The 26,270-nt window shown below is 40.0% G+C and overlaps 1 protein-coding gene and 1 non-coding gene across 3 annotated transcripts; one reads left to right on the forward strand and one right to left on the reverse strand.

Annotated features, from left to right (window-relative positions):
- Positions 1–800: 800 nt before the first annotated feature.
- Positions 801–25,423, reverse strand: PLA2G12B (phospholipase A2 group XIIB). Of its 2 annotated transcripts, none has more exons than XM_047761709.1 (4): positions 25,065–25,423; positions 13,275–13,363; positions 9,937–10,102; positions 801–1,347 (listed from the first exon to the last, which is right to left on the reverse strand). In XM_047761709.1, the coding sequence occupies exons 1-4, from the start codon at positions 25,273–25,275 to the stop codon at positions 1,229–1,231; spliced, it is 585 nt and encodes a 194-aa protein (XP_047617665.1). In that variant the 5' UTR covers positions 25,276–25,423; the 3' UTR covers positions 801–1,228. The 2 variants fall into 2 exon arrangements, with proteins under 2 accessions (XP_047617665.1, XP_047617664.1); XM_047761708.1 differs by having other exon boundaries at positions 801–1,350.
- On the forward strand, positions 22,000–22,082 carry TRNAL-UAA (transfer RNA leucine (anticodon UAA)). The gene has a single exon. It is a non-coding gene; the product is annotated as a tRNA-Leu (tRNA).
- Positions 25,424–26,270: the final 847 nt, after the last annotated feature.

The following is a 26,270-nucleotide window of genomic DNA, read 5'->3' on the forward strand; positions in this document are numbered from 1 at the left end:
TAGAAAGGGCTGCAACCACCCATTTGAAATAGAACCAGTAAAATTAGCAAAAGGAAGGGAAAGGAGGAAATGACCTAGATTAGGGGTTGGCAGACGCTTTCTGTAAAGGGCCAAAAGGTAAATAGTTTAGACTTCCTGGGCCACACAGGCTCTGTTACTGCTCCTCGGCTCTGCTTTCCCAGCACAGGGGCAGCCATAAACACATGTGAGCCTGGCTGCGTTCCAGTAAAACTTCACAAAAACAGGTGTTTAGGTGTGATTTGGCCCACAGGCCTTCATTTGTCAGTCCCTGACCTTAGAGGCCCTCAGGCCTCACTGCCTCAGAATCATTGAGGAGTGTTTATAAAATGCCAGTACGTAGGTACCATCCCCAGAGATGCTTTTTTTTTTTTTTTTTTTTAATGCTCCTCAGGTGATTCTCATCCACAGTCAGGGCTGAGAACCACACAGTTTAGGGAATGGCTGGCTGTCTCTTACTCCCCTCAGTTTTTAGGGACTTCTCCTAGCTGTCTTCAGTGGCAATTCTCACCAAGTGCTTCCCAGGTCTTAACATGACACCAAAATCATTAATAATTGAGAATATCAACAGGAATAGTTTAATGAAGAAAAAAAAGGAACCTCAGAGACGTAACTGCATCTGGCCTCCACTTCCGTTGGCTTTAATCAGGTAAGCCTCTGACTTTGTTGACCTGTTGTTTATGGGAATAATTGTTATCATTGGTGGAACTTACCAGGTTGAGTTCTCTTCTAAGTGAAATGGAAGCATGTTGCTGATAATAGAATGCATTCATCTCTTTTCAGATTTTCTAAAAAGTACACTTTATTAAATGTGAGGTGCTTACTGGCAGCTGAAACATAGACCAGAGGAAAGTCATTGCCTCCCAAATGGTTGGACTTTCCAAAATTTCACTTATGAACATAATTATCAATTCCAGGAATCCCAGTATTTTCGTCTTTATTTTCGTCTTTAAACTAAGAACTGAATTTCCAGGCAAGTGTGTCTTTTCTGGGGAGGCCCATGTTAATGTGAAGAGTCTTCACTCCATGTCTTTTCTCCAACTCTGCTCAAAAGATGAGACTCACTTTCCAGGGGTAGAATAATGTTTCCTTTCTCCTGCTTCATGGTATCCACACTTTTGGAAGAAAGGATGAGACACGTCTGCCGCACTACCATCTCCAAGACTGACAGTGTAGTATCGCTCAAACCCAGGAAGGAATCACCTCTTCCTCATAACTCTTCTTTCTCCTCTTCTGCACAGATGCAGGCTGCCCGCTGACTATTCATAAAAGGTCGGCAGCCCAAGGTCCATACAGTGTTGAACACAGTATCAGCCAGAGAATCACAGGCTGCTTGAAAAAGATGAAGAGACATATAAAGGTTAATGTGCAAGACTACCCCAGGTAGTTTGAGTAATTTTGAAGAGGCAGCGTATTTCTGAGGATGACATGATACCCAGAGGAAAGTAGAGGCAGTGGTTCAAATATAGAATTAGAAGGAAAAAATAGATTTAAGGGAAGCTTTTTCAGAGAAGCTTCTATACAGTCTAGTCAAATAGAACACACTTTGGCATGCCCTCCTGTTAGAGACCATTGGGCGAAAACCATGATTAGCAATCAGAATCTCCCTCCCATATGCCTATGCTCCCTCTATGGAAAATTTAGCATTCCCCCCCCCCCAGAATATTCCCTCAGATAATACTACTGTATTTCCTATAGCTTTCCCTGTTCAAGTGTGGGATGAATAACCATTCATTCTTTGGAAAAATGTGTGTGCCTGTTGGATATGTTGGTCAGCCACTCTGTTAGGCATCAGGGATACAGAGACCAAAGAGACCCCAACTGAAGGACCTCACAGTTTGCACAAAGAGATGGACAGAATGGACAGGTAAACAGTTACACTACATCATGATGGAAGTAACCCCAAGGTGATGTGGCAGCCTAGAGAAAGCGTTTCTGTCCCTTTGTGGTAAAGGTTATTCAGAAAGCATTTCACAACACCTCCCACTGGCATTTTGATAGAGATTGCATTGAATCTGTAGAATGCTTTGAGTAGTATGGACTTTTCAACAATGGTAATTCTTTCAATCCATAAGTTTTCTGTTATTTATGTCATTTTCAATTTTTCACCAGTGTTTCATAGGTTTCTATACATTATTCCTAGTTATTTTGATATAATTGCAAATGGGATTGTTTTTTTAATTTCTCTTTCTGATAATTTTTTTTTTTTTGGTCTTTTTAGGACTGCACCTACAGCATATGGAGGTTCCCAGGCTAGGGGTTGAATCAGAGCTGTAGCCGTTGGCTGATGCCACAGCCACAGCAATGCGGGATCCTTAACCCATTGAGCAAGGCTGGGGATCGAACCCATGTCCTCATGGATACTAGTCAGGTTCGTTAACCACTGAGCCACTCTTTCCAATAGTTTTTTTTTTTTTCCTTAGTGTATAGAAATGCAACAGATTTCTGTATATTGCTTTTGTATCTTGCACCTCTACTCAATTTGTTTTTAGTTCTAACAGTTTTTTGGTGGCATCTTTAAGGTGTCTATATATGATACCACGTCATCTGCAAATAGTGACAGTTTTACATTTTCCATTCTGATTTGGAAGGCTTTTACTTCTTTTTCTTACCTCATTGCTCTGGCTAAGACTTCCAATACTCTGTTAAATGAAAGTGGTGACACTGGGCATCCTTGTCTTGTTCCTAATCTTAGAGGAAATGCTTTCAGCTTTTCACTGTCAGTATGATATTAGTTGTGAGCTTGTCGGATATGACCTTCATTATGTTGCAGTATGTTCCCTTTATTCCCACTTTGTTAAGAGGTGTTTTGTTTTGTTTTTTTTAATCATAAATAGGTGTTGATTTTTTTCATATGCTTTTTCTGCATCTATTGAGATGATGTGATTTTTATCCGTCATTTTGTTAATGTGGCAGATCACATTGATTCGTTGTTGGTGAACCATTCTTGCATTACTAGAATAAATGCTGCTTTATCATGGTGTATGATTCTTTTGATGAACTGTTGAATTCAGGCTGCTAATATTTTGTGGAGGCTTTTTGCATCTCTATTCTCAGGAATGTTGGCCTGTAATTTTTTTTCTTGTGGTGTCCTTCTCTGGTTTTAGCATCAGGGTAATACTGGCCTCATAAAGTGTGTGTAGAAGTGTTTGCTCCTCTTCTACCTTTTGAATAACTTTGAGAAGATTGGTATTAATTCTTCTTTAAACATTGAACCATTTAAATGGCTTATTACTTCTTTGACGCCACTTTAAAAGTGAAGCCATCTGGTCCTGAATTTTTGTTTGCCGGGAGATTTTTGATTACTAATTCAATCTCATTACTAGTAATGGTTCTGTTCAGATTTTCTGTTTCCTCTAAGTTGTATGTTTCTAGAAAATTATCTGTTTTGCCTAAGATGTCTAATTTGTTGGTGTGTAATTGTTTAGGACTGTCTGTTATGCTCCTTTGTATTTCTGTGGTATGAGTTTTAATGTTTCCTCCTTCACTTCTGATTTTATTTATCTGTGCCCTCTCTTTTTTTTCCTTGGAAAGTCTAACTAAAGTTTTGTCTATTTTGCTTATCTTTAAAAAAAAAACTCTTTGTTTTATTGATCTTTTCTATTGTCCTTTTAGTCTCTATTTCATTTATATCCACTCTGATCGTTATTATTTCCTTTCTTCTACTAACTTCAGACTTCATGTGTTTTTCTTTTTCTAGTTCCTTGAGGGGTAAAGCTAGGTTGTTCTTTTGAGACCTTTTTTGTTTCCTGATGTTGACATGTATTCTCTATGAACCTCCCTCTTAGAACTGCTTTTGATGAATCTCATAAATTTTGGTATGTTATTTTTCCATTTTCACTGTCCCAAGGTATTTTTTTTTAAATCTCTCTCACTTGATTTTTTTCCTTGACACATTGGTTGTTCAGTAATCTCCACATTGTTCTCACCACTTCTACTCAGTGTTGTATTGGAAGTTCTAGCCAGGGCAATTGGCAGGAGAAAGAAATAAAAGTCATCCAGCTTGAAAAGGAAGACAATATGCAAGTGACATTATCTTGAGTACAGAAGAGCCTAAGGAATCTACTAAAAATTTATTAGAAGTAATAGATGAATTCGGTAGGGTTGCAGGATATAAGATCAATATACAAAGATCCATTATATCTCTATACATTATTAATGAATAATCTGAAAATAAAATTAAGAAAGCCATTCCACTTATAATAGCATTAAAATGAATAAAATACTTAGGAGTAAATTAAATGAAAGAAGACTTGTGCTCTGAAAACTATAAAACATCATTGAAAGAAATTAAAGAAGACCCAAATAAATGGAAAGACATTCACGTTCCTTGATCAGAAAACATAATTCCGTTGAGATGGCAGTACTCCTCAAATTGATCTACAGAGTCAAAAAAAGTCCTATTAAAGTTCCACCTGCCATTTCTTAAAGACATTGACAAGCTGAACCTAAAATTTATGTAGGAATGCAAGAGATCCAGAGTGTCTGAAAAAATCTTGAAAAAGAAGGACAAAGTTGAAGGACACTTCCTAATTTCAAATTTACTATAAAACTACAGTAATAAAAACTGTGGTATTGGCATACATCAATGGAATGGAATTGAGAGTCTATAAATAAACACTGCAGTTACAGCCAATTGATTTTTGACAAGCTTGCAAAGACGATTTAATATGGGAAAGAATGGTCCTTTTCAAGTGGTGCAGGAATAAATGGTGGGAAAGAATAATCTTTTTCAATAAATGGTATATATCTACATACAAAAGAATGAAGTTGGACTTCTTTCTTTTTTTTTTTTTTTAATTGTCTTTTTGCTATTTCTTGGGCCGCTCCTGCGGCACATGGAGGTTCCCAGGCTAGGGGTCTAATCACAGCCGTAGCCTCCAGCTATACCAGAGCCACAGCAACGCGGGATCCGAGCCGCGTCTGCAACCTACACCCAGCTCAGGGGCAACGCCGGATCATTAACCCACTGAGCAAGGGCAGGGACCAAACACATAGCCTTATGGTTCCTAGTCGAATTTGTTAACCACTGCGCCACGACGGGAACTCCTGGACTCCTTTCTTACACCACATCCAAAAATTAACTTAAAAATGGATCACAGATCTAAATATATGAGTTAAACAAAACTCTTAGAAGAAAACATAGGAGTAAATCTTTGCAGCCTTAGGCTAGGCAAAGCCTTTATACCTATGACACTAAAAGTACAAACAATTTAGAAAGATAGATAAAATAGACTTAATCAAAATATAAAACTTCTGGGTGGCAAATTATACGAAGAAAGTGAAAAAACAACGCAGAAAATGTTTGCAGATCATACGTCTGATAAAGGATTTGCATCCAGAATATATAAAGAAGTCTCATAAAGCAATAATAAAAAGGCAAGTCTACCATCACCCTGATACCAAAACCAGACAAAGATACCACAAAAAAAGAAAACTACAGGCCAATTTCACTGATGAACATCGATGCAAAAATCCTCAACAAAATACTAGCAAACCACATCCAACAATACATTAAAAGGATTGTACATCATGATCAAGTGGAATTCATCCCAGGGATGCAAGGGTTCTTCGATATCCACAAATCAATTAGTGTGATACACCACATTAAAAAACTAAAGAATAAAAACCATATGATCCTCTCAATAGATGCAGAAAAAGCCTTTGACAAAATCCAACACCCATTTCTGATAAAAACCCTTCAGAAAGCAGGCATAGAGGGAACCTACCTCAACGTAATAAAGGCCATATATGACAAACCCACAGCGAACATCATTCTCAATGGTGAAAAGCTGACAGAATTCCGGCTGAGATCAGGAACTAGACAAGGATGTCCACTCTCACCACTACTCTTCAACATAGTTTTGGAAGTCCTAGCCACAGCAAGCAGAGAAGTAAAAGAAATCAAAGCCATCCATATTGGAAAGGAAGAAGTAAAACTATCACTACTTGCAGATGACATGATACTGTACCCAGAAAATTCTAAAGACTCTACCAAAAAACTGTTAGAACTCATCCATGAATTTGGCAAAGTCACAGGATACAAAATTAATACACAGAAATTGACTGCATTTCTATATACTAACAATGAAAGATCAGAAAGAGAAATTAGGGAAGCAATCCTGTTTACCATCACATCCAAAAGAATAAAATACCTAGGAATAAACCTACCTAAAGAGACAAAGACCTGTACTCTGAAAACTATAAGACGCTGACAAAAGAAATCAAAGATGACACAAATAGATGGAAAGACATACCATGCTCTTGGGTTGCAAGAATCAATATTATCAAAATGACTGTACTACACAAGGCAATCTACAGATTCAATGCAATCCCTATCAAATTACCAAGGACATTTTTTCACAGAACTCGAACAAAATATTTTAAAGTTTGTTTGGAAGCATGAAAGACCCAGAATAGCCAAAGCCATCCTGAAAAACAAAAATGGAGCTGGAGGAATCAGGCTCCCTGACTTCAGACTATACTACAAAGCAACAGTCATCAAAACCGTATGGTACTGGCACAAAGACATCAATATAGATCAGTGGAACAGGATAGAAAGCCCAGAATTCAGCCCACGCACCTACAGCCAACTCATCTATGACAAAGGAGGCAAGAATATACAATGGAGAAAAGACAGCCTTTTCAATAAGTGGTGCTGGGAAAACTGGACAGCCACATGTAAAAGAATGAAATTAGAACACTCCCTAACACCATACACAAAAATCAACTCAAAATGGATTAAAGACCTCGATATAAGACCAGACACTATAAACCTCTTAGAGGAAAACATAGGCCAAACACTCTCTGACATAAATGACAGCAACATCTTCTCAGATCCACCTCTTAGAGTAATGACAGTAAAAACAAACAAATGGGACCTAATTAAACTTCAAAGTTTCTGCACAACAGAGGAAACCCTAAAAAAAAAACCAAAAAGACAACCCACAGAATGGGATAAAATCTTTGCAAATGAATCAACTGACAGGAGATTCATCTCCAAAATTTATAAACACCTTATGCAGCTCAATACCAAAAAAACAATCCCATCAAAAAATGGGCATAAGATCTAAACAGACGATTCTCCAAAGAGGACATACAGATGCCCCAAAACACATGAAAAGACGTTCAACATCACTCATTATTAGAGAAATGCAAATCAAAACGACTATGAGATACCACCTTACCTCAGCCAGAATGGCCATCATCAGAAAGTCTACAAACAATAAGTGCTGGAGAGCGAGAAAAAGAAACACTTTTAAACTGTTGGTGGGATTGTAAATTGGTGCAGCCACTGTGGAAAACAGTATGGAGATTCCTCAGAAAACTAAAAATAGAACTACCATTTGACCTAGCAATCCCACTCCTGGGCATCTATCCAGAGAAAACCATGACTCACAAAGACACATGTACTCCAATGTTCATTGCAGCACTATTTGCAATAGCCAAGACATGGAAACAACCTAAATGTCCATCGACAGAGGAGTGGATCAAGAAGATGTGGTTCATATACACAATGGAATATTACTCAGCCATTTAAAAGGAACGAAATACCAGCATTTTTAGCAACAGGCATGGACCTAGAAATTATCATGCTAAGTAAAGTCAGCCATACAATGAGACACCAACATCCAATGCTTTCACTGACATGTGGAATCTGAAAAAAGGACAGAAGGAACTTCTTTGCAGAACAGATACTGACTCAAAGACTGAAAAACTTATGGTCTCCAGAGGAGACAGTTTAGGGGGTGGGGGGATGTGCTGGTGTTGTGGGATGGAAATCGTATAACATCGGATTGTGATGATCATTGTACAACCATAAATATAATAAATTCATTGAGTAATAAAAATAAATAAAAGGGGGCAAAGGATCAAAATAGACATTTCTCCAAAGCAGTTATTTAATGGCCAATAAGTACATAAAAGTTACTCAACATCATTAGCCACAAGGGAAATGCAAATCAAAACCACACTAAGAAAGCACTTCACATCCATTAGAGCCTATAATCAAAAAGATAGATAATAACAAGTGTTGGCGAGGATGTGAAGAAACTGGAACCTTAGTGCATTGCCGGTGCGAATGTGAAATGGGGTAACTGTTTTGGAAATCAGTTTGTCATAAAATTACCATATAACCCAGAAACTTACCTCCCAGGTATATATTCAAGAGTAATGAAAACATGTTGCTAAAAAAACATGTACATAAATGTTCATATCAGAATTATTTATAGTCCACAAAAAGTGGAGACAACCCAAATGCTCATCAATTGACAGATGGATAAAGATAATGTTATATCCATACAATGGAATGTTATTCAGCAATAAAAAGGAACAAAACACTGATATATGCTACAATATGGATAAACCTTGCCAAGTGAAAGAATCCAGTCACAGAAGACCGCATATTTTATAATTCAATTTATATGAATTGTCCATCATAGGCAGATCTATAGAGGTAGAAAGCAGACAAATGGTTGTGTAGAGCTGGGCAGGGGAAGGATATAGTGGAACTGCTAGTGGCTATGGGGTTTGTTTTTGGACTAATGCAAATATTCTAAGATTGATTGTGAGGCTGATTGCATAACTCCATGAACATATTTTTAAAAGCATTTAAATGGTTGAATTCTATAGTATGTGAATTATGTCTCAATAAAACTCTTTCAACAACAACAACAAAATGAATGATCAGAGTATTTCATTGGAGGGAAGCGAAGAAGCAAACAGATATGGGACATCAACCTCATAACTCGGAATGGCAGAAGTCAGGAAAAAAATCAGAAATAAACAAGAGGATGCTGGAGAGGAAGGCTAGGTCTGAGTCAGAAAGGACTATGAATGTCATGATAAGGATTTGGATTTAATCCTAAGGAAGAAGAACCTATTGAAGGACTTGCATGGAGCGTAGAGAGGACCAGATTTGTCTGGTATAAAAAATATATCTGGTATCTGTAGGGACAGTAGATTGGATGGGACACAAAGATTGGATTAATTTGCAGTAACCAGGCAAGTGGTATAACAAAGAGATATTTAGGAGCAAGAATCAATAGGACATTGCTTTGAGGAAGTAACCTGACCTGACCCTAGAGTGGCTGCAGGCACTTTTTCACCTTTTGTGGTACAGATAGAGTGATATTCCCTTCTAATTAATTATTCATATTTCAAGCTCTCACACATTCACTTTAGGACGACACTCTAGACATTGATATATGACAAGATCCAAGATTCTTTCTACTGCTGACTTTCTTGGTGGCATGGGGCCAGCCCTTCATAAGCCTGAATTTCAGACTTCACCATCTAAAAATATATATAATGCTAATACCTGGATGTAATAATGTTTGGGCTTCAGAAACTAAAGGATTACACCTTTTCCTAAGGTGAATCAGGAAAAAGAAATGACAGAATCATTGCTAGAAATCAGATAGCTAAGCAGTCATTTAAAAATAATTATCCTTAAGAATATAGAGACATTTAGGCCCAATAGAGATAGGTTTTAAAAACATTTTTCCCCTGATTGAGAACAAAGTGAGGGGGGAAAAAAAGGCTTAAACTCAACCATGTAGCCCTACACAGAATAACTCCTGATACGGAAAATGATTTAACAGTGGAATGGGTAACTAAGGCCAGTTGGGCAACTCTTGCTCCGGTCTTAGAGGATAGATTTTTAACATCTCTGGGAAGGCTATGGTGTGGCTCTGTCCATCAGGAGGGGCGCCAGCTACTCCTGGGCAGGACAGCAAGAACTTTGGTGAAGGACTGCCCAGAATCTTCCTTCCTCCTAGCTTGCACTGATCAGTGTTCTATAAAGAAGGGCCAGTGAGCTCTGATGATCTCTTTGAGTAAAGGGGCTCTGGCTACATTCTGTGTGAAAACAGGAACAAAACTGCATGCCCACCTGGTAGATGTGCTTAAGATACCTACCTTCCACATTGGAGACAAAGCCCAGACTCTTCTTGAGGTCAGAACAGATAGAGTGGAGACACCATCGGAATTTTGCATCACAGCGATACTTGTTGGCACCACAAGTGTCATAACAGACGTCCAGCTGGTTGCAGCACTTGGTCATTGCTGGAATGCCCAAGTCCATCTGTGGAAAAGTGAAGAAAGAAAAGAGAAGGAAGAAAATGCCACGTTTAGACCAAGGACCTCAGGCAACCTTGCCCACCTTGTACTTGGATTCCTATTATAGATTCAGATTGATTCAGAAATACCAGTCACTGCAAAGAATACATCAGGTTGACAGTTACAGGATGCTAAGCTTCTCTCATGATTTAGTTATTAATTTAATAATTTTGAATGGTTCATTTTTCTTCTTTTTCTTTCAGATTTTTGTCATTTGCAAATTCACAGGCCAGTACAGTGCTAAAAACAGAAATCAGAAAGTTAGTCAAGGGAGTTCCCGTCGTGGCACAGTGGTTAATGAATCCGACTAGGAACCATGAGGTTGCAGGTTCGATCCCTGCCCTTGCTCAGTGGGTTAAGGATCCGGCGTTGCCGTGAGCTGTGGTGTAGGTCGCAGACGTGGCTCGGATCCCACGTTGCTGTGGCCCTGGCATAGGCTGGTGTTACAGCCCCGACTAGACCCCTAGCCTGGGAACCTCCCATATGCTGCAGGAGTGGCCCAAGAAATGGCAAAAAGACAAAAAAAAAAAAAAGTTAGTCAAGAAGGCAGAGCTTCAAGACTTCCAAATTCAACTAAAACCTATGCTGTGTGAGATTTTGTTTGCATAAAGGATTCCAAGGTTTAGAAGTATAAAAAATTAAGCCTTAGTTCATGAAGAGGTCACCAGCATTTATCAGGGACCATCTCTTGCAGCCCTGTTTTAAGAGTGTATGTGCTTGTATGTGTCGGGGAGCAGAGTGGGGTGTAGAACATAGTTCTTGACCACAAGGGGACTATGATCAAATGACAGTCCCTCACTTTCTCTTTCTCATACACACACACACACACATTTATTAAGTGTCCTATAAACAGTTATAAATGCGTCATAGATTAAGTTCATAGACTGCCACACATAGAGTTATTAAACAAGAATTTCTTGAAGAGGATTACTAGAGATGATGATAGTCTTAAAATAATGAGCAAATGATATGTGATAAGTCAATCTTTTTTTTTTTAGTCTTTTAAGGCTCTTAGCAGGGTGATGTATTTTTTATTTTATATATATGTTTATATATATTTTAGTTAGAGAGGAAAACATGTTGATAGATGGCCTTGACTTCCATCTATAATAAGTAAGATTTGATAAAGATGCTTGAGCAAGGAAGAAACATGACACAGTAAGTGACTAAAGAGAAGTGATCTTTCTGTGGTTTACAAAACAGATGGGAACAGGGTGAGTCTGGACATGAGTATTTTGTACTTCTTCTCATAATATAAACTTTGCCTTGGATGGAAGCTGTGAAAATCTGGTTTCAGGGTATGGGTGGGGATTGATTAATCAGCTATCATAGATCCTTTCCTCTTGGTTCTCCTTAAGGTTCTCTTATTTGAATTTTTACTCCAAGGCCACCCAAACTGAATATGGACTTTGACAGTTTAAAATGCTCTTTAACCAAAAACCAAAACAAAACATTATTAAACTAAGAGATAATCTAACTCGTTAGACTAGGCAAAGGCCTGGACTCAGCAGTTCTGGTAAATTCCCATCATCCGATACCTGAAGCAAACATCTTTGCATGTACCTTACCCCTAAAACTAAAAATATGTCATAACAGAGGTAAAAGAATTAGATAAGACTAGTGGCTATCATTCAATTCAACTAAATTGGAAGTTCTTGGACTGTTCTAAATAACATTTGTACCAATAAAAAAAATGACATTACTCTCCAACTAGTGTACATACCACTTCCATAGCTACTACCTTGATGTCAAGCAAAGATATTAGTCAAAAATATGTAGTTTCTCTCAGATAAATATGTAGTTGAAAAGACTGTATTTCTTCTATGTCCACACATGTATTAATGATGTGGATCAGGCTAAGTGTACAGCTGTGTAGGTTGTGCAGTAAACAAGAGGGTCATATTTAAGGGGGCACCTTCCCACAGGATTTACGTATTGATTAAGAAAAATGCCTAGCCAGTGGCAGTCAAGTTTCCCTTTCTTACAAAATCAGTATATTCAGCTTAGTTTCTGACAAATGGAAGAAAACTCTCTTGAGGAAAGGGAACTTTTTTCCAGTTTACATAAAAATGCCACATGAGTAAGCAGCATTTTAGTTAGAAGAAGAAGCTTTAAACTGCTTAGAAAATTATTGCGAAAATCTTTTGAGTCAGCAGAAAAGAGAAGCTTAGCCTGGTTAAGATACAACTTAAAGACATATCTAAACTATGAAATTTAGAAATCCTTCTGCCTACATTTTACATGAAAACTTTTTCCTGAAGTGAAAAGCGTGAAACGGCCTCCAAGAGATCTTTAAAAAAAATTATTACTCATTTTAGAGGAAGCTGATAGTTTGAGAAATGGTCAGTGGCAAATGATAAATGTTTAATCAGTGGCTGGTTGTGTGTGTTGGTGTGGGGGTGGGCGAGGATGTTTGCAGTTTTCTATGATGTTAACACTCCAAACATAGTTGGGTTGAAAGTTCTAACATGAAGTCGGCTGGTTGCATAAGTCCAGACAATACAGCAAACCACTCTCAGTGGTCAGTACCAGCTTGCACCAACCAGCACATCACTGGAAAGTCTCTAAATAAGTCGAACTTGTCAGATCAATTTCAAATTGTTATGTGTGACCCCTAAGACTCAGCTGATATTCGCCTTGCTGCTTTCAGAGTTCACTACACAACAGCTTATCCAAGGAACAACTCCCTCTGCGAAAAGGAAATCAGATGCTTTCTTTGAAAATTATCTCCCCTTCTCTGCATCCAATTAAAAATACTAATTATAGGAGTTCCCGTCGTGGCGCAGTGGTTAACGAATCCGACTAGGAACCATGAGGTGGCGGGTTCGATCTCTGGCCTTGCTCAGTGGGTTAAGGATCCGGCTTGCCGTGAGCTGTGGTGTAGGTTGCAGACGCGGCTCGGATCCCGCGTTGCTGTGGCTCTGGCATAGGCTGGTGGCTACAGCTCCGATTTGACCCCTAGCCCGGGAACCTCCATATGCCGTGGGAGCGGCCCAAAGAAATAGCAAAAAAAAAAAAAAAAATACTAACTATATTGCTCAAACGCATTCCCTAAGTGATGCCTTCTATCAGTGATAACTCTTGGCTTAGTCTTAGTGAAAACCACTCAGCTAAGAAAATAATGATGGTGTACATACACTTTGTGGTACCTTGAGACCCAGGAAATAGGAACTGCACCCATTGGGCTCCTGAGGCTTGTAGCCCGGTCTGGGCATTGGTGCCTTTCCTAGCAGGGGAAAGAGAGGAGGAGAAATGTTTAGAAATTAAGCATTTGGGAACATTCATCAAATCAAAATTACCTAAAAGCATATTCCATTTTTCCTTTGAAAGTCATTGCTCACTAGACTTCACTTAGGTGGTGATGATAACAATGATGTCATTAAAAGTAATAACCTTCAGACCAGCTTGGCATTTTTCTCCAAAAACATGAATTGCCTTAGTCGTATAGAAAGTGGAGGGAATTCGGATATAAATCCAGATTCCCTGTTTGTCTCCAAAGCCCATGTTCTTTCCCCACATTCCCCTGCCTCTTGTGGGAAAGCCATGACATAGCAAAAGACGGAGGAAATAAGCCAAGAATTGGTCCTCTTAGTGGGGCACAGAGCATTTCTTCTTTCTCTTCCTTAATCTTCCCCTACCAGGCATTTTAGTTTTTTGTTTGTTTGTTTGCTTGTTTTTCTAAGGCCGCACCCACCGCATATGGAGGTTCCCAGGCTAGGGGTCTAATCAGAGCTGTAGCTGCTGGCCTTCGCCACAGCCACAGCAATGCCAGATCCTTAACCTACCGAGTAAGGCCAGGAATCGAAGCCTCAACCTCATGGTTCCTAGTTGGATTCGTTAACCACTGAGCCACGACGGGACCTCCCACAGGTATTTTAGTTTTAATTATTTTGTATTATGAAATATTTCAAAACGGAAGTCAGAGAAACAAACATCCATGTACCTATCACACAAATACAATAAGTGCTAACTAACATTGCCAAACTTGCTGTTAAATATTTTTCTGTTTAATTAAATGTTATAAGTACAGTTGAAACCCCTTCACACCCATCTTGCTCTTTTAATTTTTAGATGCTAAGTCTATGCTTTAAAACTCTCCCTCATTATTATTCCTAAAAATTGTCTTGGTTACTCTTGGACTTTTACATGTGCATTTTAGAGTCAACTTTGTACATTCTACAAGAGATATAATCAGGATTTTTATTGAAAATACTTTGACTCTATAGGTTAATTTGGAGACAGCTGACTTTCTCAGAATATTCTGAATTCCCAAACTTGCGCATAGTATAGCTTTCCATTTACTTAGGTCTTCCTTTACGTCCTTCAATAGAGTGTTATGATTTTCTCTGTATATTTATTATATCTCCTACATATTGTAACATTCAGATGCTTCCTTAAACAAAGTAGAATATCTCATCAAGATCCAGATTGAAGGCTTATTATTCAGATGCTCGCTTAAACAAGATAGAATATCTCCTCAAGATCCAGACTGAAGGCTTATGAGGCTAGAGTGTTGTATCTTTCCTCTTCTGGAACCCAGGCTGCTTCCAGCTTCCTGGTCTATCAGCCCTGGGCTGTAGCCCTGGCTCTCATAGTTCAAGATGGAGCTTCAGCCAACACATCCATATTACAAGCAGGGGGCTGGAAAAAGGAGGTAGGAGGGTCAGAGCTCCTTTCTTTAATAAACACACTACAGTTAAACACATCACTTCCTCTTCTCCTTGGCTAGACCTTATTGAAATGGCAACACCAAGTTGCAAAAGTAGGCTAGGAAATGAAGCTTTTTTTCAGTGGAGACAGCTGTGAGCCCGCTTAACTCTGGGAGGAGGGCTTATTAATGTGGAAAAGGGGGAGGGTATTAGGGGACAATAAACAGTCTCTGCCACAGTCTTTTTGGACATTTGTTGCCATGGTACAACATATGTATAAGATAGTGGTTAAAGATGGCCCTCAGGGATCCCCATATCCTGGTATTCATACCCTTGTATATTGTCCCAGGGTTGCTCTATGTGACAAACAGAACATGGCAGAAGTGGAAGTATGGTGCTTCCAAGGTTAGGTTACAAAGGACTACAACCTCTGTCATGGAAAGGTCCGTGTGGTGCAGAACTAAAGCTGCCTGCTAATAGCTACATGAGTTTGGAAGGAGATGGCCACCTTCAGTCAAATCTTCAGAGACTGAAACATCAACAGTGTGACTACAGCCTTATGAGAAACTCAGTGCCAGAACTACCCAGCAGAGACACTAAGGATTCCTGACCCTCAGAAACTGTGTGATGCAATAAATGTTTGTTATTTTCAGCTGCCAAGTTTGGGGGTCATTGTTACTCAACAATATATAACTACTGAAGTTGCCATTATGACTTGGATCTCTTTTTTTCATTACTTTTTTTTCCATGACAGCTTTATTGAGATATAAATCATATTATATATTCATCCATTTAATGTGTGTAGTTCAATGGGTTTTAGCTTTTCACAGAGTTGAGAGACCATTGCCACAATCTAATTTTAGAACTTTTTTTTAATCATCCCCAAAGAAAACCCATATGCATTTTTAGCACTCCCCATCTTTCATGGTTCATCCATGTTGTAGTGGGCATCAGTACTACATTCCTTTTTATGGCTGAGTAATATTCCTTTCTCTGGATCTACCACAGATTGTTTATTTATCCACCATTGATGGACATTGGTTGTTTCCATCACTTGGCTATGGTGAGGAGTGCTGATTTGTTTGAATATTTATTTTCAGTTTTTTTGGGTGTATATACTAAGGAGTAGAATTGCCGGGTCATCTAGTAACTCTGTTTAATTTTTTGAGGATATATCAGCCTGCATTCTTCACCATCTGTACCACTTTGCATTCCAACCAGAAACGCACAAAGGTTCCAATTCCTTCAAGCCTCACAGATTCACTACAGTGAATTCATTTTCATTGGGTTCTCTTTTATTATTATGTTTTCTATTTCTTTTCTTTTCTTTTTGCTTTTTGCTTTTTAGGGGCACACCAGTGGCATATGGAGATTCCCAGGCTAGGGGTCCAATCGTAGCTACAGCTGCTGGCCTACACCACAGCACAGCAACATCAGGTCTGAGCTGCATCTGCAATCTACACCACAGCTCATGGCAACGACAGATCCTTCACCCACTGAGCGAGGCCAGGGGTCGAACCCACAACCTCAAGGTTCCTAGTTGGATTTGTTTCTGCGGCGCCATGATGGGAACTCCCTGGAGGGCTTGTTTTTCTAAAGGAATTCCTGTGCTCTGGGTCACATACTACAGAGTAGTCCCTGATTGGTTTTCTGTGGCTCTAGATATCCTAGACACAGGTATTTATGGTCATTTCTCAGCTTGGGATATTCATACCAGACCAGCTGTATAGATTCAGATTCCTCATCTGTTCATAGAATATGCTTCGGGTAATGATTTTTAAAGTGGGTGTCCTTTATTTTTCCTCCAAGCTCCAGCCCCATGTAAATAGAAAACATCTTTGCTACTTCTCGGAATATTGGATAGAGCTTTCCTAATCCCTTTAAACATAATAAGTGGCTTCTTAGGCTCTGAGGTTTATGCAGACTGTTTAGTTCCAAATTCCTAATTCTTACAGGTGGAAGTTACTTTTACTCTCTCTATATGAGCATTAAAACCATTCCTCAGCCCCTGGTGTTTATATATGATCCATACTGAAATCCCAAAGTCCTGTTCTTGTTGATAGAGTCTGCCAGCTCACAAGTAATCTCTGCATTACTTTTCAAAGGTCTTGAAAAACACAGTTTAGCATTGCTTCTCTACTAACCTGTTGTATTTGTGTGTGAAGCACTGGGAGGTGGGAATGGGTAAATATATTAAATAATATCAGAAATCAAATTATACATAGGAAAATAATCACACTATGCCGTATAATTAAATGTGTATTGTCTCTTGGAGGTGAGATTGTGGTGATTTTATTTTTTCTTTGGATTATTCTTTTACAAATCTTCTACCTATATTAGCTTCATAGAAATCAGGAAAACAACTTTCAATGAAGAAACAAATATCTAAATTTGAGGATGACTAAACAAAATTTTAGCCAACCAAATCCAATAACATATAAAAAAGATCATACACCATGAACAAGTGGGATTCATCTCAGGTTCACAAGGATGGTTCAACATATGCAAATCAATCAACATCATACATCGCATTAACAAAAGAAAAGTCAAAAACCACATGATCATCTCAATAGATGCAAAAAAAAAAAAATTTGACAAAATCCAGCACCCATTCACGATAAAAACTCTTACCAAAGTGGGTATAGAGGGAACATACCTTAACTTAATCAAAGCTGATTATGACAAACCCAGCTAATATAATACTCAATGGAGAAAAGCTGAAAGCTTTCCCACTAAAATCTGGAATAAGACAAGGATGCCCCCTCTTACCACTTTTATTCAACACAGTATTGGAAGTCCTAGCAATCAGACAAACAAAAGAAATAAAAGGTATCCAAATTGGAAAAGAAGAGGTAAAATTATTACTGTAGGCAGATGACATGATACTATATATAGAAAACCCTAAGGACTCCACACAAAAACTACCCCAACTGATCAATGAAGTCAGCAAAGCAGAATACAAGATTAACATCCAGAAGTTGGTTGCATTTCTGTATACTAGCAATGAAATATTAGAAAAGGAATACAAAAATACAGTACCTTTTAAAATTGCACCCCAAATAATTAAATACCTGGGAATAAACCTGACCAAGGAGGTCAAAGACTTATATTCTGAGAACTATAACACATTAATCAAGGAAATTAAAGAGGATTCAAAGAAATGGAAAGATATTCCATGCTCCTGGGTTGGAAAAATTAATATTGTAAAAATGGCCATACTAGCCAAAGCAATCTACAGATTCAATGAGATCCCTATGAAATTACCCATGACATTTTTCACAGAACTAGAAAAAACAATCCAAAAATTTATATGGAACCACAAAAGACCCAGAATTGCCAAAGCAATCCTGAGGAACAAAAACCAGGCAGGAGGCATGACTCTCCCAGACTTCAGGCAATATTATGAAGCCACAGTCATCAAGACAGTGTGGTACTGGTAAAACGGACATACCAATTGGTAAAACAGACATAACGATCAATGGAACAGAATAGAGAAACACAGAAATAAACCCAGACACCTACAGTCAATTAATCTTCAACAAAGGAGGCAAGAACATAAAATGGGAAAAAGACATTCTCTTCAGCAAGTGATGATCAGAAAACTGGACAGCCACATGTAAATCAATGAAACCATGCACAAAAATAAACTCCAAATGGCTTAAAGACTTGAACATAAGACAAGACAAACTCCTAGAAGAGAACATAGGCAAAACATTCTCTGGTATCAACCTTACAAATGTTTTCTCAGGTCAGTCTCCCAAGGCAACAGAAATAAATACAAAAATAAACCAATGGGACCTGATCAAACTGACAAGCTTTTGCACAGCAAAGGAAACCATAAACAAAAAACAAAAAGACAACTTACAGAATGGGAGAAAAGAATTTCAAATGATGCAACTGGCAAGGGCTTAATCTCTAAAATATACAAGCAACTTAAAACAATTCAACAGCAAAAAAGCCAACAACCCAATTGAAAAATGGGCAAAAGACCTGAATAGACATTTCCACAAAGAAGATATACAGATGAAAGCACATGAAAAAATGCTCAACACCATGGATTATCAGAAAAATGCAAATCAAAACTACTATGAGGTACCACCTCACACCAGTCAGAATGGCCATCATTAATAAGTCCACAAATAACAAATGCTGGAGAGGGTGTGGAGAAAAGGGAACCCTCTTACACTCTTGGTTGGAATGTAAATTGGTACAACCACTGTGGAAAACAGTATGGAGGTACCTCAGAAGACTATATACAGAACTACCATATGAGCCAGCAATCCTATCCCTGGGCATATATCCAGACAAAACTTTCCTTGAAAAAGACACATATACCTGTATATTCATTGCAGCACTATTCACACTAGCTAAGACATGGAAAAACATAAATGTCCATTGACAGATGAATGGATTAAGAAGATGTGGTATACATACACAATGGAATACTACTCAGCTATAAAAAAGAACAAAATAATGCCATTTGCAGCAACATGGATGGAACTAGAAACTCTCATACTAAGTGAAGTGAGTCAGAAAGTGAAAGACAAATACCAAATGATATCACTTATATGTGGAATCTAATATATATGGCACAAATAAATCTTTCCACAGAAAAGAAACTCGCGGACTTGGAGAACAGACTTGTGGTTGCCCAGGGGGAGGGGGTGGGAGTGGAATGGACTGGGAATCTGGGGTGAATAGATGCAAACTATTGCATTTGGAATGGATAAGCAATGAGATCCTGCTGTATAGCTCTGGGAACTATATCTAGTCACTTGTGATGAAGTATGATGGAAGATAATGTGAGAAAAAGAACATATATATGTATGTGACTGGGTTGCTTTGCTACACAGTAGAAAAGTGACAGAAGACTATAAACCAACTATAATGGAAAAAATAAAAATCATTTTAAAAACATAAATAAATAAATTTTATGATGAAACTTAGCTCTAACAATTTTGCTGATAAAGGACTTTTGCAGCAGACTCAGTGCAGTTTCCTGAGTTACCCTCTGCCTTTTTTGCACTGGGTAACTCACAGAAGATAAAACTCTGATATCCCAGTTGGAAAGATAACAGAACACCTGTTATTGACACATCCCACCTGGCCTGTTATTGATGACAGTTGTTTTTATTGTATTTAATATTTTACAATAGCCGCAGAGATTCTGTTCAGGAATGAAGCTTGAAGTAAAAGTTCTAAGGAAAAAGGTGATAGTTTTGAGTCTAGACAGAAACAATGTACTGTAGCCACACATTACAGCTGGAGCAGATTTGAGTTTTGTTGAGTCTTTTCAGTTCCGTGTTTTGAGTCTAAGCATCAATAATGTACAATGTCCACAAATTAATTTTATTTGGGGGTTTTGGCTATTCATAGGAGTGGGAGACTGACTACCTGATCCTCTGGTTCAGGGCTTAGCAAACATAACCCAAATCCAGCCCATTGCCTGTTCTTGTATAACCTGCCAGATAAAAATGATTTTTATATTTTTAAATGGTTAGAAGGGAAAGTCAAAACAAGGATAGTGTTTTGGAACATATGGAAATTATTTGAAATTAAAATGTTAGCGTTCATAAAAAAAGTTTTTTCTGAACAAAGCCACACTCATCCATTAGGTATTAGCCGTGGCTGTTCTCAGAGGAAAAAAAAAAAAAAAAAAAAAAAGGCTAATGTGTTTAGGATCTTGGTGTGAGGATGGTCTTTGAAGCAAGACCAAAAATGCAGAAGCCATGAAGAAAAGGCCTGACAGACTCCATCTTATGAAAATGTAAAACTTCTGAATAAAGCGAAACACCACAAAACACTTAAAGGACAAATGAGGGAAAGTTAGGCACGAGACCTGAGTGTTCTACTCGCAGGCAGGCCCACTGCCTCCTGGGCCCAAAATTTCTCCTCTCTTGTTTTGTCGCGAAAAAGAACATTAAAAAAAAAAAAAAAAAGTTTGGAGCTTTATTAGCCAGGTCAAGGGTCAATCAAGTCTCCTGGGAGGGTGAGCCCATCCAGCTGTTTCCTGCAGGAGCAGCTCTGAGCTCCACTAGAGGTCTGCCTGGGTGTCAGAGTGAGGAACGCAGGGAACAAAACAGAACCTGGACAATTTAACTGAAGCAATAAACTGTTTCAGACCTTACAGCAGATGAAGCTACTGCATGAGGAAAGGTGACCACCTGTCCTGGTTTGCCTGGGACTGTCTCTGTTTTAGTAGTGAAAGTCCCACATCCCAGGCACCCTCACCCCTTCTCTCTATCCTGGCAAACTCTGGACAGTTCATCACCCTTCTAGAGAACAATCTGCCTCTAAGCCAGCAGCTGTTATCTTTCTTCAGGCTGTGGATCCTCTAAGAATCTGACAAAGGCTGTGAATTCTTTCCCTGGAAAAATACACAGACTCACAAGTTCATAAAATTTGCTCTAAAATTTCAAACAGATAAAAAGTTCTTTGGAAAATACAAGGACTGATATTTAAGGATACCCTTTTTTTTTTTTCCCCTAGAACTAAACCCAAGAAGAAATTCATCATGAAGTCCTTTTATCTAAGTGTGACATTGTGTCCAATATATTAAATCATGATTTGCAAGACACAGAAGCCCTGCTCTAGAGACCTTCATAAAAGCACAGACCATCTAAGGCATCATTTGATGATTTTTTCCAGACGTTAAGAGAGTTTTATCCAGCCCCTGGGATTTTTGTGATTTTTAACTTTATATTGAAAGAGAACCTAAAGAATCTGGTTAACCTGTTCAGCAGACTGTCCTCCTCATAACAGGTATAAAATTTGTTTGGTACCTGCTACGCTCCATGCATAGCACTAATTCTTTTTGTATATTATCTTTAATGCTTACAACAACCTTGCAAGGTAGGTGTTATTTACATTACTTATAAACATGAGGAAACAAAGGTTGAGACTTAGGCAACTTGCCCAAGGTCATCAGCAATGGAACTCACTCCCAACCCCCAGTTCAAACCTCTGATGCTTCCATGACTAGTGTTTCTCAAAGTCTGGTTCAGGGACCACGTGTGCGGTTCCTAGCACAGACCTACTGTATCCCAACCCCTGAGGGGAGGGAGGGAAAGGTGTTCACATGAGTACAGATCTCTTATGCCAGGTGTACCATGTATACTATTGATCTGTGCTGAATCTCACTGTATTTCCAGCCTGATCCTTTGGCAAATTCCGATTTTGTGGGTTGACATGAAAACAAATTGTAGATGTAGTCACCAGGATGGCCCAGTGGTTAAGGCATTGGACTTAAGATCCAATGGGCTAGTGCCCGTGTGGGTTCGAACCCCACTCTCAGTAGAGGTTTATTGGATTGTTACGATCATTATACAACTACAGATGTGATAAATTCGAGTAATTAAAAAAGAAAAAAGTGTGGGAAGGCAATGTCGATACGCTATTGTAGGCTGCCAGGAAACAAACACACCTTTGCCTTGTCTGAACAACCTATGGGGTGAAGTTCTTTGAGAAGGACCCTCCAAATAGTGCTCCATACCTTGGTCACTTCCCAATCCCCTAGGAAACATTAAAAACACTGATGTCTGGGTCCAACTCATGGAGAGTCTTATTTAACTGATTAGGGCAGCAGGTGTTTTTAGAGTTATCCCCCCCGCCCCCACCCCCGCCAGGTGATTTTAAGTGCAGGGCGAGGTACAAACCACCGTTTTAAGTGGTGGTTAAGTACCTACCAAATGGCAAGTTTTTCTTAGTAGACTAATTGTTGCTCAATTGTTCCTTCTGCCTAGAAGAAATTGCAGCTTCTATTTATTGCCCCAGCGCCTGTGGCATGTGGAGTTCTCTGGCCAGGGACCCAGGCCCCTGCAGTGACAATGCCAGATCCTTATCCACTGTGCCACAAAACTCCAAAATTTCAGCTTTTAAAGCAGGGTTTTTGGAGTTCCCGTCGTGGTGCCGCGGAAACGAATCTGACTAGGAACCTGGAGGTTGCAGGTTCGATCCCTGGCCTCGCTCAGTGGGTTAAGGATCCGGTGTTGCCATGAGCTGTGGTGTAGGTCGCAGATGCAGCTGGGATCTGGCGTTGCTGTGGTTGTGCTGTAGGCTGGCAGCTACAGCTCCGACTAGACCCCTAGCCTGGGAACCTCCATATGCCGCAAGTCAGCCATAAAAAGACAAAAAAATAAAAAATAAAGCAGGATTTTTTTCTGTTTTTCTTTTTTTTTTCTTTTTTTTTTTTTTTTTTTTTTGGTTTTCAGAGCAGGTCCCAAGACCAGCAGCATCGGGATCACCTGGGAACTCTTAGAAATGTAAATTTCCTGACCCCGCCCCAGACCTACAGAAATTAGAAGGGTGGGGCCCCAACAGTCAGTTTAAACAAGCCCTTGGCGGGGAGGGGGATTCACAGCACAAGTTAAGTTGGAGAAGCTCTGCTTTAAAGAGAGGAGAGAAGCCCTATGCCTAAGGACTGCATCACAGAGCAAACTGAAAGAGAACACAGACCTGGTTAATGATTAGGTGTTATCTGTTCAAAAGCCTGCTTGATTCTCAGTCAACTGGAGACGATATCCTGTACTGTTTGGGCACAGCCTCCAGGTTCTTGGCACTGCTCCCTTCCAAAGGTAACAAGGCTTATCCCCCCTCTCTCTTATGTGTTTCTCCCCTCCTTCTACGGGTTCTGTTTTGTAGCGTGAGTGCGGTTATTTGCCTTCCTGCAATCTCTCTGTTGACTATTCCCATCCCCCACCAGTGGCTGCTGCATCGACCAACCCAGGTGGAGACTCACAACCAAAGTTTGCTAAAAGCTTTTAATGGTATTTTGCTAGAGACGAAAAGGGTTTGCTTCTTGTTTCCCTAAAAAAACAAACAAAAAAAACCCACCCCAAAGTCCTGTTGTCCTGCTGTCTTCTATTTGCTGAAGGGCACACCTAAGACTCCAGGCCGGAATATAGCCCCTGTGTTAATCAAATAGCTGAAGTGAATTAACTCTTTCCTGCCCCATCCATGCAAACTAGGATAAGGCATCTCTGCATTTATCCACTATGCCTTAGACAAATCAGGGCTGGCGGTCCAGGTGGGTCCTTGCACAGATTCACCCTATGGAATCTTCACAGAGAAGATGTAGCTTCCTTTTTTCACCATCTCCCTCTGAGGCTAAAACTTCTATGCAGCAAAATTTTTGGTTCTGGAGCAATGGTTAACTGTGGTCTCTTAGTCACTCTTGGTTTATAAGGAAGAGACTTCCCCTGCTCCAAGCTAAAAAGGGAGTGCAAGACTGATAGGATAAACTCAGCATGTAGCTCTTTTGAGTTTCTGAGTTTGATATCTTGAGTATGTGGAGAAAATCTTTCTCAAGTGATTTCCTGCTAGGCCAAACTGACTCATCATTTTCATCTCTAATCTCATAATGAAACACTTGATAAACTAACAATGAAACTAATGCTATATGAGACTGTGCATGCTTTCAAAAACATTTGCAGACCTTCTGGCTCTAAGGTCCAGGGCTCCATATTCTGGTCCCGTTACACTGAGTTCCAACACAGGGTGAAGGATGAGAGGCCACAGGGTCTGCTCTTTTGCAGCCAGGCTGGCATCCAGACCCCCATGTACCCTTTCTACAGCTCAGGTCATGTTCCTACCCATTGACAGCTCCACACCTGATACCAGGCCTAGGGGCCAGTCCCAGGCCCGCTCAGGGCCTCATCCTTGGTTTTCAGAGGTAGCTAGCAAATGCCCATCCTACTTCTGAAGGTTTGCCCTTGCCAATTGAGGCAAATGGATCAGAGACTGACAGATCTGCAACGAAGGCGTGGACTGCATTGGGGGAGGGAGGATCCATTTCCAAGCTACGTGCTGAGTGACTGAAGAAGCTCAGAATTTTCTGGTAGAATTTTCCCTGAATGTTCAGCTCCAGTTTTTATCCCTGGAAGACCTCACAAAGATGTCACGTCCTTTCTTCCCTGCCCTCGCCGTCTTTTCCTCAGTACCTCCCTGCCTCACACCAAACCTGTTCAAATGAGCCCAGGGTACAGGTTTTGCAAAGCTCTTTGGAGTAGGTTTGCTGGATAAAATGCAGGAAGCTCGGGTAAATTTGTATTTCAGATCGACAACCAATAATTTGTCACTATAAGTGTGTCCGAAATATCCCAAATATTTTAACAAAGTATTGGTTGTTGATATGAAATTCCAGTTTCACTAGGTGTCCTATAGCTTCATGTGCTGAACCCAGCAACCCTCTAAGCAGTGGGTGACAGGAAAAAGCGCCTGCTCCACCTGTTCATAGGTTCACCAGCAACCGTTTCACAAAAAGAGAAATCGGGGACTCACCATATCGGCACCGGTATTGACAGACTCCATTTTTCCCTCCCAGCAGTTCCAGAAAGGAATCGAAGTAGCTGTTGACAGATTCAAAGCTGCCCCGGATGTGCCGCAGGCCCCAGTCTGAATAGGACTCCTCTGCGTCAGGGCTGCTGCCACTCTGAACCAGGACCCCCTCCAGGCTCAGCCACAGAATCAAGAAGCTGGTGGGCAGCTTCATCCTGCAGCCAGGTAGGTCCTGAGGTCCCTCCTCGACCCCAGCCCGTGTCCCCGGAAGTCCTAATATGTAGCCCAGCGGCCAGATGCCGGGCGGGACTGGGAAAGGGATTATCTGGGACACTCAATCTGTGTGTTCCCCGGAGCTGGACTTTACACACAGCTCGGGAGGTTGGGATGAGATCAGGGCAATTAGAAAGGGCAAAGGTTAGGCAGCCCGAGGGCCTATCTGAGGGATGGACAGTGAGAGAGAACACTTCAGAGCAGCTCCCAGCTCTCCCTGGAGCAGGCAGATGTGAGCTAACTTCTTGGGAGGAATGAACATCTACCCCCAACCAACTTGTTAACTTACGGATCAGTTATGAGAGTTTGTTCCCCCAGGACACGCCTCTTGACACAAAGGACCTAGCCCGACCCCTAAGCTGGTCACGTACACATGGTTTCTAGGGAGATGCAGGAAGATGCAGAAAGGGCTCAGGAAACCCCAGGGATGGTGGGTTAACGCTGTCACCTGGACTGATGGTCCAGATGTTGTCAGGTTGTGCTCTCAGTGTGTGTGAAGGGGGCGTTCAGATTTAGGACCCCAGCTTCTGCTTTGGTCCCATCTCGGCTCTCAGGCTTGTGGCCATCCTCTTTTTGCTCTGTTTTTACAGCAGTATTTTTATTTATCCCCACCAATGTCTGATATATACAGATTGCCCTGAGAGGGAACTGAATGCTCCTAGCGTTGTTCTTCCACTGAGTTGCTTAAAAATCAGGGTCGACTAGAAACGCGATATGAAATTTTAGGCTTTAAGATTGTTGACTGAAATCTAGTGTTTTGGCATCATCTTCAGTTTATACTTTGCTTTTTCAGTCGTGTGAAGAGATAAGTCCTATCTGTGAAATCGCTAGTCTAAAAACATGGTATCAAATGAGTCATTTAGCTTCTCTCACAAAAGTCTGGAAAGCCCCAGAGAAAATAGTGAGTTGGATGTCTTCATTTTAGATAAGAAATGT

Source organism: Phacochoerus africanus, chromosome 15 (genome assembly GCF_016906955.1).
Source record: "Phacochoerus africanus isolate WHEZ1 chromosome 15, ROS_Pafr_v1, whole genome shotgun sequence".
In the NCBI taxonomy this organism is placed as follows: Eukaryota; Metazoa; Chordata; class Mammalia; order Artiodactyla; family Suidae; genus Phacochoerus; species Phacochoerus africanus.

Excerpts from the sequence above, each read along its gene's own strand:
- PLA2G12B (XM_047761708.1), bottom strand. The coding sequence starts at position 25,275 with ATGAAGCTGCCCACCAGCTTCTTGATTCTGTGGCTGAGCCTGGAGGGG. Across the intron at positions 10,103-13,274 it reads GTCTCAAGGTACCACAAAGT|ATGGACTTGGGCATTCCAGC; the intron begins GTATGTACACCA and ends ACTTTTCCACAG. Across the intron at positions 1,351-9,936 it reads CTTTGTCTCCAATGTGGAAG|CAGCCTGTGATTCTCTGGCT; the intron begins GTAGGTATCTTA and ends ATCTTTTTCAAG.